Consider the following 16621-nt stretch of genomic DNA (forward strand, 5'->3'; position numbering starts at 1 on the left):
ATGTGGCAAGGCTGTAGTGAGTATGTGTGTCAGCTATCTACTCTTGTCTCTAAGATCTTGTGGGATTTTTTCATCTTTTTTTGGACATTAAGCTTTTTTTCATTTGCAGCATAGCCCCCTCATGCAAGCCTCTAGTGCTGCCAGCAATCCCTGCTGTCAGTCAGGCAGACTGGTGCCTGCAGCTCGGCTCCTCTGGACACGGTGGCACTGCTGGACTGGGTCACTTGTGAATAGGCCTTTCTTTGCAGCCACGTGCTTGCTGGCAGTGGGGCCGCCCACGTTCTGCAGGCTTTAACTGGGGTGCTGCAATCAAGCTAATTTTGCTCTAGGGACAGTCAGAAGCCTTCAGCCTTGTGGAGGCTACCTTTAAAAATAGCACAGTGAACTGCACACCAGTACAAACGAAAAACGAGCACTTGTTCAGCTGCGTTGGATCTACTGGCAGTGCCATTGCTATCCTGCAAACAGTCCGTGACCACAGGTCTGAGGAGTTGTGGGAGGGTGTGGGGAGGAGCAATGGAGTGTGCTGAGATCCTCAGCTCCTTCTGGCTCTCAGCTGAGCTAAAGTTCACATAATATGTTTTGATTTGGAGTACTTTAGACAATTTCAAAGTCATTAATTACCTTCAAAAATTACACATATTTTGGAGCAGGTTTACTTTATGAAATGTATGGTTTCCACAATTGGGAGAGGACATGGACTGATAGGCAGTTTTCATATTATTCTAGTAAAGTTATGCTTTCCTGTGTTGCTCTTCTATCGTTACAGTTTCCACCTTGAATATTCTTAACTGGCAAAAGTTATCAAGGAATAAACAGACTCTGCCTGGGGAAGATACTCCAAAGTGAGAATTTTTGGTGACCCTTGGAGAGGGATGTTTGTTATGATTGAGTAGCTGGGATTCAGATGTCACACTGTCTCTTTGGAAGTCACACAGGTTCTCTTATTGCCCACAAAAGTGAGCCAAATGAAGGTTAAGTTTTGGGGTTGCTTTTTCAGTGTAATGTTCTTTTTTTTTCCCCAGCAGTGCAGCCCTCATCATTCCTACTGAGTGTGCAAACACTGTGAAAGCAGCATGTGAGATCAGCAAGCATGCCCTCAGCCACCAGAGGAGTGTCCAGTTGCACTGGGAAATTTTTAGAACTTGTGGTACAGGCAAAGAGTCCAAGTTTCATGCCCAGCTTGTTGGGAAGTGATGGAGGGCAAGGAGGTGGTTGGAGGAAGACATAGGCTTCTGCTGTGAGCAGGTAGCATTGTGGCTCCAGTAGAAAGGTGGGGTAGCACTGTTGTGTTCTCAAAGGTGCTGGTTTTTTAACCATATAAACTATACACTTGCTTAGCAGTGCGGGAAGTTGTTTGTCCAAAGCTCTGGAAAGGCTGAAGTTCCCAGAGGTGTATTTGTATAAGGACCCCAATCTTCTAATGCTTGAAGCATCTCCTAGGTGAGACCTTTGGCAGGTTGAGAGATAGGAATTACAGTAAAAAAATACATGGGGGGTGGGGGGTGAGAAAGTGTAGATACATATTTAGTGTAGTTATTTTGCTTCTGCTGCTCCAAGAAGTTACATGCAAATCGTATCCACCTGTACTGAACACAGTAGTTTTGAGAAAATGCAAGCTGTTCTAAATTTTGGGAATGTGAGCTGTGCAAAGGTTTCCAGGGAATCTGCAGAAGTTTCAGGAGATACCTGTTTTGCATGTGGAATTACACTTTAGAAGAGTAGCAAGTAGTTTCCACAGACTCTGAGGCTTAATAGGCTTTCACTTTGATTTAAACTGGAAGGTTTTTTCCAACTCTCTGGAAGTGATACTTCGGTAGAGCAAACCTACCTCTTCAGGATAGTCCAGAACCCTGAGAGTGGGACCACGTGCTTGTTTCCACGTAACAACAGCTTCAGTAAGGTGTGGTTACTAATTAACAGTTCCTTCTAGCTCATATGCTATAACTCAACCTTGCAATTTATCTATATTATTAGGATAATTATTTTTTCATTATTTCTCTGTTGCTTAGCTTTTTCTTAATAATCAAGACATAAATTTATTTCAGGATAGGCACAGAGAGCAGATTGTTACCTTCTAAAGAATGCATACAGTAACATTCATGCTCTTTCACAAGTTAGACAAATAGGGACGCAAGATTATTCCATCCCATCTTTTGGACCTATTTTAAGTGTGTGCATATTGTACCTGCCCACCCCCTCACCTCACAGGTGCAGCATACATATCTGATCTTTAGAAAGGTTTCTCATGACACTTAAAATCCAGCCTATTTATTGGGGTTTTTTGTTCTCATTTTCTTCATTCGTCATTTTTAAAGTATGAATTTGGACTGTAATTAACAGATTGTTGCATATAGATTTCTGGCTATGCCATTTTATTAGCAGTGTAGCAATACTGCCCTGCAAAGCAGACATTTGGGACTCAGCAAACCATGTTTCCACCTCCAGTACATCTTAAAAGACCAACTGGCAGAGTGTCTTTGTGGGTGTCATTGTTTGCAGTCTGGCTGATTTGGTGTATTGGCAAGAAATGTAATGGTTTTAGTTGCTGTTAGTCGTTGTCACAAAGCAGGGCTACTCTCAGTAAAGTCAGTGAAATGTGTGTGACGACCGGCTCCCAATTGGAAGAGTGGGCAGCTGCTTGGGAGAACCAGGTGCAGTATATGTTGGTGGGAGGGAATTGAGGCAGATAGTGCCTAGGGATATGTTGTTACACCACTGTGCATTGCAGTCCCTGCCTTCTTTCTCTCTGTAGGAATTAACAAAGTCCCACCTGATTGTGAGGAGCTGTTCTGGTACTGCAGTTCCCAACTTTCTTGCTGTTAGCGTGCTCTCGGATAGGGATGGAGAGGATGACCTGAGCACAATGTGCTGGATGTGCTGCAGGGAGGGAGTTTCCTTGAGTTGTGGTGCTACCTTTGAATTGGGATTTTAGAATTGATTAACCTGTTTTCTGTGTCTTCCCTGTAGGATGGGTCACTGGGAAATATTGATGATCTGGCACAGCAGTATGCAGACTACTATAACACCTGCTTCACAGATGTGTGTGAGAGGATGGAAGAGCTGCGCAAGAGGAGGGTTTCCCAAGACCTTGATCTGGTATGTAGAAAAGTTACAACTGTATTAACAAATAGTTGCCATTCATGCTCCAGATGAAGAATCAATATTACAGCTTGAACAGTTCTACCCAGGGAAATAACTCTACGTGGTTGTGTTCATGCATGCAAACATTTCAGCCAACTCAAACACTTGGAATTAGCTGGATTAGGTTTTTTCTAGGTATTTGTTATGATTCATTAAGCCTTGGAGTCTGCACTTCTTATTTCTCCTTTAATTAGAGTACTTTTTGCTTGCATACATTTGGTTGCAATCCTCAACTCTGAAGCAAGATGACAAAAGCATTGTTTCCTTGCTCCAAGACGCTCCCAGTGTGAGCACAATGAAACTGTGCTGGTTTTCAGCTGCACTGTACAAACTGTAAAGTGGCTCTTCTCAGGAGTCCAGGGTACAAAAACTGGTTCCAGGCTCCCAAATGTAAGCAGTTCTGCGAACCCCTTTCCATTATTATGCATTATAGAACCTGTAGCAGGTAACATTGAATCACAGAGCCTTTCAGGGTGGAAGGGACCTCAGGAGGTTCCTAATCCAGCATTCAGCTCAAAGCAGTGTCAACACTGAATTCAAACCAGGTTGCTCAGGGCTTTTTCTGATTGAGTTTGAAGACCTCCAAGGATGGAGACTTGGCACCATCTCTGAGAAACCTGTTAATTCTGCTTTGCTGTCTTTATAGTTAACTTCTATTTTTAAATTATATTCTGTGAGATCCTCCCCATAGCAATTTATACCTGTTGTTCTCATGCCACACACCTTTTTGATAACCTCCCCACTGGTGCCAGTAGATCTTCTTGAAACTCTTTTCTGACAGCTGAATCACCCAACTTTCCTTGCATGGCAGGGGCACAAGTCCTTGAGAACACCTTGGTAACAGCCATACCTGATGATGTAGATTATTTAAGGTTACTTTCTTTTTGGGATTCCAGGATAGCAACTGAGAGGCTTCCAGAGCTTGTAGAGACTACAAACTTCAGTTACACAATTAATGGCTGCAGAATCAAGGCAGGGAGTCATCCTCTGCCCCACCGAAGTTTGTTAGTTCCTTTTTTATTTTTAAATGGAGAAAAAGCAAATGTATTTTGCAGATCTGTGGCTGTCAAGAAATTCCAAGGGTTAAACAAAAGGCTATTGCAGGAAATTATTTTGTAGACAGACCCTTGAGGCTTCTGTGCAGAGAAACTGATGGCACAGAATTGTGGTCTCGCGAAAACCCCCATGCTTGGCAGGCCTGGTATTCTCGGTAGCTGTGGGCAGCAATGAAACCCCCTTTCCTGGTTCTCTTGGAAGGCAGCTCCTGTGCTGGGTAATGGAGTGTGCCTTATGGCGGGAGAGGTGTCCCTTCCATTTAGACAGATGGGCCTAATTTGGCTGCCTTCGCTTCCGAAGCTGCAGAAGCCAGGCTGGAGAAAGCCATGTGAGCTTAATTAACTCACATCAAAGGTGCGGATCTTCACTCTGGTTTTTAAATAGAAGTGAGCTAACCCGAGACAGACCATCGAGTGATTCATTCTGCTCCAGAGAAGCTACAGTCAGAGAAAGTGGCTGTGTGAAAAACAGCTTGGAAATTCCTCTTCAGTGTCTCTGATACTGCGTTTGCTTACTCTAGTGGTTCAGTGATGACTTCTTGAACTGTCAGGTCAGACAGAAGACAATGCAATTGAAAATTAAATTAGTGCTCCATTTTTGCTACATCTGTCACTCTTATAATACAGTTTCTAGACATAAGATAGCCATTCTGCTGGTAACATATGAGACTATAGATATTGGCTCACTTGCCCAACACCAGCATCCAGACAGTGCTGACTGCAGCTGAAACTTGCTCTCATCAATAAATAGGCAGGCTTGACTTAGGTACACAGGGAGGGGGAAATGGCCATGCAAACCAGAATGTGATTTCAGTGTGATGGAGTAGTATGCCTATTGATGATCTGCTGTACAAACATGAGTTGGTTTAAACAGCAGAGCTGCTGAAGTTACTGCAGAAGTGCTAATGTGAAAGACAGAACAGAAGAGTGAGTTATTTGTTGTGGTGTTTTTCCTCTCTTGACACCCTGAGGAAAGGTAGTGTATTGGCAGATGTTTGGGGATAGTGAATGGGGAGTAATGCTGGGGGAAATTCCAGCTTCATAGCACATCCAAGATGTGCTAAGATAGCAAAAAGAAAAATGCACCAGATAGCAAATATACGCAGCTCCAAAATTTTTATGCACCATTATTGTTGGGCTGTTAGTCTAGGCTGACCTTGCTCTGCCATACATTGCTCTTCTAGCAGGGATGAGGAAGGCAGTGCTGTCTGTACACCCTCTCTTCCCAGCAGTGGGGTTGTGCCAGAGCTGGAGGTGTCCTCCCCTCCCCAGTGGTCTTCTCCCTCTCTTTAGTGAAGTGAACAGAGCAGAACTGAAATGCATGGAGTGTTAGTGCAGATTTTCAGGGGTTTGCTGGAGTGACGGTTACTGAATCCATATGGAAAGGCAGCATGAGTGCATAATACTTAGCAGAAAGTAAAAGGCTAGATTGCTGATTTTACTGAATGCTCTGAACAAAGAGAAAAAAGCAGGTCACCCCATGGGTTGAAGTGTCCTCTAAACCGTGCACAGAGAGGCCCTGTCAGGAGGAGCAGTATAGCAACAAAGACGTGCCTGAGCTGGCAGAGCTTTGGCAGGAACATGTATTTAGAACTGGCTCACCCAGATTGCCCTTTGTAGCACGTCCATTGGAAGGACAGAAATATGAACTGTTTATTGCTGCTTCTGTACCCTTTGAAATAATTTTAAGCTGTTTGGGTGCAAGTGTTGATATCTTGATTGTATATTGTACTTTCTAATCAGCTCTCCAACGTTTCCTATCAGACCATGGCCATTTCAGTCTAGATATCCTGCTCTGAAATTGAAATTGGTAAAATTGTTTGGGAAAGCAGCATATCTTGTAACAAAACAGTGGGTGCAGATGGAGCTGAACACAGAGTATTTTCCAAATGGTAATGCTGTCAAGGATTGTTAGTTGTCCCTAAACACGATAACTGCTTTTTGTGTTTGGAGTTTTGCCTATGTTTTTGTAATGGAGAATGTGCTTGGGTTTGGACACTAATGTTTGTGAACAGCATGGGAGTTGCCCACATTTCCTAGCATTTGGCCTATTCCTGTATACCATGTGGGCTTTTGGCTGAGGAAGAACTGCAGGTGGAGTAGATAGAGTGGATTTTCAGGCCCATAATGAATGTATCACTGGTAATATTGAGGTGGACATCTGCTAAAATGCAGTTATGGCCAGAGAAGTGACTCTGTGAGGATGGTATTTTGTAACTGTTCATATGACATTCTTGTCTTTAATTGGAGAGGCATGAATTAGACGGATGAACCACTCGGATGTATAAGGAATTGGCTGGATGGTCACACTCAAAGGGTTGTGGTCAGTGGCTCCATATCCAAATGGAGATGAGTGACAAGTGCTGTTCTCAGGGATCAGTATTTGGATTGGTGATGTTTAACATCTTTGCTGGTGACACGGAGAGTGAGATCAAGTGCACCGCCAGCAAGTTTGCTTACAGCTCCAAGCTGAGTGGAGTGGTCAACATGGTGGAGATAAGGGATGCCATCCAGAGGCACCTGGACAGGCTTGAGAGATGGGCCTGAGAAGCCTCATGAAATTCATCAAGGCCAGGTGCAAGGTCCAGCACATGGGTTGGGGCAATCCTGAGCACAGGTACAGGCTGGGAGGAGAAGGGATGAAGAGCAGCCCTGCGGATAAGGATCTGGGGGTGTTGGTGGATGAAGAACTTGACATGACTGGCAGTGTGCTCACAGCCCAGAAGGCCAACCACATCCTGGGCTGCATCAAAAGGAGTGTGGCCAGCAGGTCGAGGGAGGTGATTCTTCCCTTCTGCTCTGCTCTGCATCCAGAGCAGGAAAGAACTGGGTTTGTTCAGCCTGGAGAAGAAAAGGTTCCAGGGAGACCTCACTGCAGCCTTCCAGTACCTAAAGGAGGCTACACGAGAGCTGGAAAGGCAGTTTTTACAAGGGCACGTGGTGATAGTGGTAATGGCTTCAAACTGACAGAGGGTAGGTTTAGAAGAAGAAATTCTTTACTGTGAGGGTGGTGAGGCACTGGAACAGAAAAGCTGTGGGTGCCCTATCCCTGGAAGTGTTCAAAGCCAGGTGGGATGGGGCTTTGAGCAACCCCATTGCAGTGAGGTTGGGACTAGATGATCTTCAAGATCCATTTCAACCCAAACAATTTTAGGACCTGCTTTTTTTGTGTCTCTGGGGTCATATCTGCCTGACTTGCTGACAAAAACAGGTTTGCCTTGCCTGTCAGCGGGGCAACTGACTTAGCCGTGAAAGAGCAAACTGCATTCTGTTGTCTCATCCATCACTGACAGTGGCCAGCTAACTGCTGCTGCCATGGTCTGTATTGTAGCTGATGATCTTGAAGTCAAAGAACAGCTTGAGATTTTCTGATGGACTCTGACAGCTGCAGTTGGGGCACTCAGAAGTTGCATCCATCTTTTGTCTTGCAAATTATATAAAGGTAATGCCACTGAAAAGCTAAATGGTAGAGTAGTATACCTTTTCCCCACATTCTTGCAATTAATTTCAATGTTTAAAAGGGGTAGTGTTCAGAATCTCTGTACTTTCTGGTAAAGCACAATGCATGCATTTGGACAAACTAATTTGCCTAATCCCATGTGTTTTTACCATACCTGCACGTGTACACAGGCAAAGCCAGAAAATAGAAATGGTCATAAAACCATCGTAAGTTTCTTGTCCTGTTTCCAACATTCATGTAGTCTTCCTAAGTCTTGTCTGTGCATGGTTTTAAAAGATGCTCAACAAACAGTTGTTTGATTACAGATGGAGTTGACCATCTAGATAATGTCATCACATATAAATGGTATGTCCAGCAAGAAAAAGGGGAGGAAAAGAAGCAAAAGTAGAGTTATTACTAATTTGAGTGATAGAGTAATAAGAGATGCATATATATGTGTAGTACCAGACAAATTGTCTAGTTGGCAGTATCATCAGGCTACTTGAGAAACTAGCCATCCTTTGCTGAAGCACGCTAAAATACCCAGAACAGTTGCACTCAGTGATTGAAGTATATTTAAAAAATCTTCGAGGGAGTTAGCCACCAAAGTTGGAGTTGGGATGCTGAACGTGTTTGTGGAGTGTGCCCGTGTCTGCTCCACACCTGACACTAGCCATGTCTGCCGTTCTTCGCATCTTACATTAAAATTTCAGGATCCTAGAACAGACTAATTATTCCTGCTATGAAATGAACGCCTCTGCTTTGCAAATTCAGTACTGGATGCTGTTACCGATGTCCTGAGAGGACACCTCTGTATCTCACTGGAATGGGATCCCACTGTTTCGTTTTGTCTCGCTGGCTGCAAGAGGCCTTCCAAAGTATAAACAACATCTGAGTTTGATTAAAAAGGTATCTACAGCACGAAAGAGCTGGAAAACACCCAGATAAGATTTCCTAATTTTTTGAGAGTCTCCAGGCCTTATGGGGCAGACACACAGAAGAAAAAGTAGCAGTAGAAGGTGTGGACTTTCAAGCATTATTGTGGGGTTTTTGTCTCAGTATAGATTGAAGTAGAGGGGGTTTAGCTTGAATATGAGGTACATAAAGTAGATTCACATAGAAAATATTTGATGGAGATTTACTGTGTGTGCAGTCTCAGTCTCTCAGTATTTTAGGCTTATCTTCATAAGTTAAATTCAGAGTGACATTTGCATCATTAATGGAGCTTTTCAAAGGTAGACACAATGGAAATTCTGGAACAGACAGGCTATTTTTAGTGTCTCATATCACACACCAAGGCAGCAAAGGCATTTAAATATAGAGCTAGCATTAAACATGAAAATAAAGGAAGGCTTGTTCCATATGCAGCAAAGTGAATACCATTCTTAAACAGTTCGCTTAGCACTAGCAGACTAAGTAAAAATCTCTCCACTTTCTGTGAGCTAATGATCCCCTGCAGTCTCACCACTGTTTTTGTTGGAAGGCCATTTTTGAATAATCCCTTAGGCAAAATCTGTTCATTTATAGGCCGGAGACTCAGTGGACTCTGCAGCTGTGATCGTTTAGGTGACCTTATCTTCCTTTCATACTCTTGGAGGATCCTTGCTTTTTGGAGTAGGATCTTCTGTTTAACACTTCTGCTCGTCTGAAGTATTTTTGGTAATGTCAGTGTTACAGGAAAAATAGGTTGGCAAAGGTAATTGGGGGGGTGGGGGTGAGGTTCTGAGCTGGTAATACTGTTACGAACAAAATAGTATTTATGTTATAAATAGAAAAGATAATCACTTCTAGCAGTCTGGTAGTTGTGGAGGGGAGAAATTCTCTTTAGCTTTATAAGTGTTTTTCTAGGTATTCTTAATCTTCTAACATAATTTGTAGTAGTTTTCTTGCCCCTTTACATACAGCAGGAGTTTTACTTTGAACCTTAGATCAGTTGAATATATTCTTACTGTGCTCTTTTTTATCACAGAAACAGCACAGATCTGCTGGAACTGACAGACTAGATTTGTATTAACTCTGTGATTTAATCTCAATGGAGCCTGAGGACTAGAGGGAAGGGGTAACTGATTGACTAACTTTAGCTCCCTTTGTGTATTTTTTTTTTTCTTTCTCCCCTTAGAATTTAAAAGTGACAGCAAAACTGGAAGTGTACAGTGTCATGCTGGTAAATTTCATTGCAAAGTATGCAATTGTTTAAAAAGACAGCAAATCAATTTAATTGTCATTTAAGAAGGTGCATCTCTGAGGGGGGAAAAAAACCCAAACAATCAGAAAAACCAAAACTAGCAAACAAAATCAACTCAAACCCACCCAAACTCCGTGGTGAACAGTTTCTATGATGTGCAGCCCAACTTGCCATTCACATATTACGAGATTTCCAAAATACCCAGCTGCGTGGCATTACTCTGGGAAGGACAGCAATGTGTATTGGCTGTGTTAGAAGAGTGTCAGACTTTCGTAATGTGATAGCAGCTAAACCAACAGAGGAATGAACCTAAAAGATGTGATGTCTTCTATTAAGATTACTCCTCTTTGTCTTTGCATAGCGTCAGCTTGACTCCGCAGGCAGCCTCTCTGTGCTCTCCTTCTATGGTTCCCCAGCAACTGCTCACCAGTCCATCTGTGTGTGTTGAAGACAGCTGGCAGCACTTCAAATGTCAGCTAATTGTAGCCCTAGCTTGTGCTTCTTCTAAGTCCCCAAGTAGGGGAACACCACCATGTGTCCTCAAGGAATAGCAAGGATATTGCTCAAGGTAGATGTCTTGAAGTTAGTTGAAAAGCCTCAGTTGTAAGAACCATAACAGCCTTTCAGGTCATTAGGGAAAACAAACAGGTCTCAATAATAAATCAAGAGCATGTTGTGATGAGAATGAGAAACACATCGTAAGTATTTGTGCACATCTGGATGTGCTTTGGAATGTCTGTTTCTCTGCAGCAGAAGGACACTCTTCCAACAAAGATGCCCAGAGGAAGGCAGGCCTCCATCTGTGAATTCAAAGGCACTGATTTCTTTTTTTTCTTTTTTGCTGGCCTGGTCCCTGCTCTTCATGATGTAGGTTCTGATGCTCCACAGCTACTCTGCTTTGATCTTTCCGTGCTTTATCTTCTCTCAGTGTTGTGTAGGTTTCCTGTTTCAGCAGTGTTGCCTGAAGCACACAGAGAAATGCTCCATTTCAATCAAGATGCTCTGTGAATTTTGTGTTTGAAGGAGAACTCAAGCAGTTTGAAGAGACATGATTTCTTCGGTGCATGATCAATCTGTTTTCCACAAAATAATGAAAAGGAATGGCTATCAGCTGGAAATCCGTCTTCCTGACTCCCATATGTCATATCCCTCTTGATTTATATTTTTAGATTTTTCCCCAATGGTTTAGATTGCAGCTATATCTTACATAAGGGAACAAAGTAATCTGGGATTACTACATCCAGATTTTCCCTGATTCTAAGGTTTCTTTGGTTGTTCAACCAAATAGAGTTGGGAAAGGCAATAATCCTGTAAAAACATACATATGAAAATGAATGGGTAATATTTTAAAAAGAATTCCATTTCGGCTCCTTATCAGAGGGATGAATTTCTTGCATTGCTTGTGGGCATGATGAATAAAATCAGTCATGGATTAGAAACTAATTAAAGAAGAACGACTGGAAATGATTAGCAAAATTTGGAATTCGTGAGCTCATTATGAAACACCTGCTGGTAATTTTTTTGTTTATGTCAATGTCTTTTGCCTGTTGCACTAGAAGTTCCTGATAAGACCACAGTACAATTGTTTGGTTTACAATTCATGTGAAACTAGTAGCAGTATGGTTGTGTACCCAGGTGCATTTAAGATGATAGGAGTAACATCCGAAAAAGTCAGTGGTTATAGATGTGGAAAAGTAGACAGGCTTTTCATCATATAAGGCTTTATTCAGAAGCCGTCCAGATAAATTAGGAAGATAAAAAAGCTAGCAAAAGAAAAATCAGAATTTGGGAGTATTCTTTAAGACAAAATAGGCTGATAAACAGTATTTGAAAGAAGTCCATCTCCCCTTCCCTTCCCAGGGGCACACAGTTCAAGCTTCTTACAGCTTTCTGTCTTGATGTGTCCACAGATCACAGAGTATTCTGAGTTGGAAGAGACCCACAAGGGTCATTAAGTCCAGCTCTTAAGTGAACAGTCCATACAGGGATTGATCCCACAACCTTGGCATTTCTGGGAGGTTTTTTTGGCACCAGGCTCTAAGCAAATGAGCTAATCTCAGGGTCATGGTAGCCCAGCAAAGATTAAGCCATAGTTGAAGTCCATTTTGACAGAAGAGAGAGATTTTAGAGTTTTGAAGCATGTGCCAAGTGCTGAAAGTCACACAAATGAGAAGTAAGAAGGAAGCCAGTCATCAGAGTAGCTTTATTTTGTTCATGGGGTTAACTATTGAAAGCTACATAATTGGAGCCTTCAGTTGCTAGCCTGCACAGAAGCTCACAAAATAGTTTTATTTCTCCTTTGTGTCACACTTTCTACTCTCAAAACCCTTTAAAAACATTAATTAGCCTTTGCTGCCTCCTTTGAAGCTGGTAATTTTAGTACCATTATCCCTATTAGGCCTCGCCTCCCTGAGATTCAGCCACTGATGAAGATTTACTTATGTAATTCCCTAATTCCTCCTCTGTAGCTAAATTTGCAACAGAGTAGCCTGAAATTTAGAGTAAGTTCAGAACAACTTAATAATACACAGTGGTGTACGCCAGTGTAGCTGTAAACAAATCCTGGCCACAAGAGCCGGTGAAGCAGTGCAGGGCCAGTGGGCGACAGACACTATGGGTGATCTGCAGCTCAAGCCTCAAATCCAGGCTGTTAGACCACACTTCAGAAAAAACCAAAATTCAGATGTACTTCAAAATTGTGCCACACTCTTAAAGTGTTCCTGATCTAGCACCTTTCCTTTGCAGCATGAACATGGAGGTCTGGTGAAGAGTATGGCTCTCTTGGTCAGTAGCTGACTGCCAGCCATCTCTCCTTCCTACCATCCTGCCTCTACTTGAAATAATTATATCTGATGTATGGCAGGGATAATTGAAGTGCAGAAACACTGTGGAAGAGACTCTGATTTCTTCAACGTGTTAATTTCACTGGCATAATGTCAATTGGTGATGACTGAAAAAAATGCTCTTGCTAAACCCTAAATTAGATATTTTATTCTGAACACCTGTGGGAAAGCATGAGAAATGAAGGGCATGGTGTGCAAAGTAGTAGGAGGTGGTGGTTTGATCCACTGTTGTAGGAAACCAAAGTTTGGCTCTTCCCTCTGCCTGAGGAAACTTGGAACTCTTATCTCCTATCTCGAAGCACAGTGCTCTGCAATTTAATATTCTGTCTTAACCTTGTCTTTTGATCAACCCCGTTCACATATGTAAGCAGTTCCTGGTGTAGCAGTGGGAGTAGCAACATCTCAGCTTCCAGGTGGGCATCTTCACAAAGTTAGTGAATCTTTTCTTTTTCACTTGCAGGTTAAAAAGTCCAAATATTTTAAACATTGTTCAACAGGAATAGAGTAGGAATGTGAATCTTAGTCCAATGTTTTTTGGCATGTTTTTTTTTTTTTTATATTATACATGTATATATAAAATAAATCATAATATTTATATATTTATATTTTTTTAATTATTTTATATATTTTTGTTACTTCATATCAGAATGATACTCTAAAGGAACTAAGCTGCTGACCCTCTAGCAAAATTCAAATTTATTTTTCTTGATTGCTGTTTTTTACTCCATAACTAGTTTGGATAATATTTTGTTTGTAGGACAGACAATAGCAGAAAAATTAACTCTCTTGATCTCTTTGTTATGAGTAGCCTCTCAAGTTAACAGCAAGACTAGAACTTAACTTAATGCTAGGCCAGATGAGCATTCTGGGGGACTCAGTAACTTTGTTTTTCCTCCTTTGAACTGAGTTATATTTAGCCTTAGTGCATTAGTTTTGTTGTGGCTGTTGAATTGCAGGTGGTACCCGTAAACTCATACCTTTGCTCTTGAAATACATACAGATGTTTTGTAGCAGTCATCTTAATTTTCTAAGAAATTTTAATGTTCTTCAAATTTTCTTTAGACAGTGGAAATGGAATAACACCAAGAATTGCATCAACTCTACACTTGTATTTGGTAACATGGAAATATGAAGTATCTCATAAAGCTTTCCGTGACTGAATGACAGGGCGTATTTAGACATGGAACACATGTTGTTAAAAACATGTAGATAAACAAATTAAATACATTCTTTTCAGTGTTTTGCATTGTGGCTAAGGTAAACAGTTTTTACAGAAGCTGGGTAACCATCAAGTTTTCTAACTGAAATTTTGGTCTGAAGGTAGTAAAGGACATTAGGAGGAAGGAAAGGTGAATGTAAATTTTGGCAGTCGGACTTGCCTTTTTCAGAGCTTCCTGCTCCATTTTTCCACTCTTGGAGGTTTTATCTGGATTTTGGGGTTTTTTGAGGCACAGGAGGTGGTATGTGCTCAAGGAAGGAGCCTCAACATTGGGGCAAAAAGTGTGGGGTAAGGAGTCCAAGAGTGTCAGGAGCGGGTGCCCCAGGAGCTGGGACCTCTCACTGCATTTGTCAGGTGGAAAAAGAGGAAAGAAGGAAGTTTGGTCATTGCTTGCTTACGAGGATGAGGAACAAAATGTTAGAAGGTTGGGTGAATAGGTCACTAGAAAACTAAGCTGGAGTAAAGAAAAACAGGTGATGCACTCTGGTGGCTGCAAAGGGCGAAAAGTGCCACAAGGCAGCAAGATACCTGTGCTTATGTGAGGCCTGAACTGTCCCCATGGACCAGAAAAATGTAATAGTGCAACATAATTAATGACAATAAGTCATAACTAAAAAAACCACAGTAACATTTCACAACTGGTCATTTTAAGGCACAAAAAAATGTTATAATCTGTTAAGAGTTAGTGCTAGAATGGTTGCCACTGCTTGCCAAAAATGTCTTCACTCACCAGTGCACTCTCCTTCTGTGCATCTGTCGTGGTCACTGGCCAAAATGCAGGCTTGATTTGATGAGGCACAAGGTCAAAGGACAAGATTTTGAATAGCGGTTTTTACCTTTTCATTATAGGTACCGCAGGAGAAGTGGTGAGCCACAGTCAAGGCTCTGATTGCCACTACAGTAGGTTGCTCTGGAACTTTGCAAGCTCCAAGATGAAACTAATGAGGAAAGAGAAATGAAAGAACAAAGTCATGGAAAGGTTGAACAGTTTTTTCTTAGAGTGCTTTGTACACCTGAAAACACCTAGGGGCAAAAGAATAAAATTGAAGTTAGCCCTTAGTCCAGCTTCACAAAATGACAGAAGGAATTAAAACTGTTAACTTTTAAGAAAAACTGCAGAATTTCTGGAAAAAATCTAAGAATACAGAAGGTATCTACTGTATCATAGCTTCATTTGGAGCAGTGGAAGGGCACGAGTATCCCTCGGGTTTGCATCCTTAATGCATTTCTTCTGCTCTTAAAAATTACAAAAGTAGGGATACCTTCCTGACCATAGTTCAGTGAGCAAATGGAGACGAAAGCAGCAAGATGTTTTATCTGAGTGATACCAAACATCTGAGGTCTGCAATGAAGTTGAAGGAGATGGGCATTTTGCCAAAAGTCACTTTCATGGGGAAGCATAGCAAAGTATGGTAGGAAACACTCTGTGTTTTCCTCTATATCCATGCTACATGCAACAGGAAATATTATTGTTTTCCCTAAATAGTGCGAACACAATTGATTTTCTCTTCTGAGTGATCCATTGAGTTCTTCTGATTGAAACTATTTAGATTTCTAAAACAAGCATTATTCTATAGAGGCCTTTGTTGGCAGTAAAAGGGGTGTAGTTAGGGCGAGACATCACCATTGGGCTTATAACAGATTACCTGTTGTTTCCTTTCAGCCTTTCACATAAATGGCTTTTTTAATGCTTTTCTGTTGTATCTTGAGGTCCTTCTAGCAGTGATGAATGTTTTATAATTCATTATCGTTGACATACTGTGAGGTGATTCCTTTGAAAGGATATTTCTGGTTGCACCATAGCAGCTCTTCAAGTGTGAAAGCTTTCTTTAGAGATCGTTACAGCACTTTTCAAGTCTCTACCTATAAACTTATGAACTCTCTTAAAAAGCTAGTGCTCTTGAATTTTTTTCATGATCTCTGAGACATGTTTGTTTGTAGCTTTTGTTACACCTATTTCCCTTTATCCATTTATGACCACAGTCCTTTTCACCCTCTATCAGTCTTGAAAACAGGAATTTTTTCTGCATGAGATCACAAGTTTGCCATGAGCTGAGGCCTAACAATTTCCATCTTACAAAAAAAAAAAAAAAAAATTTAATCTTACACATTAGACAGTGCCATTCTGGTTCCTGCTGCCAATGCAGTTTTGATATCTTATCTCAGGAACACCTTGAAAGTTAGCTACTTCATTTACTTGCAGGGAGGGATATTTTGTAAGTGAGAAAATCCTAAAAATTTGGTGGGAGTGTTTATCTAATTCCTTTTCCATGTAAATGTATGTCCTATCATGGTAATACATTATGCAATGTAACATTTATAACAGAAATTCTGACCCCATAGCACATAGATTATTCATAGCCCAACCCCCCCCCCCAAAATGGAATGATACAAAATGACCTGTGTTTTGTCTCACCTTTTTAACTGGAGGGAAATGACATATTTTTTTCACTTCACGCCTAATAGAAACACCAAAGGAGATTTGGAAATTGAAAAGGGCGTCTTAGATAAATTGCTCTTTAAGCTGTCTGAACAGCGGAATGAAAAGAAAATGAATACTTCTTGTGAACAAACACGAGTACTTAATGTAATTTTAATAGCTCCTTTTATTAAGAGTGGCCTATTAGAAGTTTTTAAGGAACCTATTGATTGTCCCTGTCTCTGGCTTTGGTAGAGTTCAGTATCTAGAGTAATAGTGTGCAGAAAGTCATCTTATGCATCATACTAAGAAAATTA

At 41.4% G+C, this 16621-nt stretch overlaps 1 protein-coding gene across 5 annotated transcripts in view; it reads left to right on the top strand.

The window, feature by feature from the left end:
- Positions 1 to 16621, top strand: part of SASH1 (SAM and SH3 domain containing 1) — a 535527-nt gene that overhangs the window by 434253 nt on the left and 84653 nt on the right. For all 5 annotated transcript variants that reach the window (XM_042017471.1, XM_042017472.1, XM_042017469.1 and 2 more), the window contains exon 2: positions 2971 to 3099. In XM_042017471.1, coding sequence (XP_041873405.1) covers positions 2971 to 3099 — 129 coding nt within the window. The remainder of the gene's footprint in view (positions 1 to 2970; positions 3100 to 16621) is intronic.

Source organism: Corvus kubaryi, unplaced genomic scaffold, assembly GCF_017639235.1.
Source record: "Corvus kubaryi isolate FWS band 111438036 unplaced genomic scaffold, C.kubaryi_AGA036_p1.0 split3-73, whole genome shotgun sequence".
Lineage (NCBI taxonomy): Eukaryota > Metazoa > Chordata > Aves > Passeriformes > Corvidae > Corvus > Corvus kubaryi.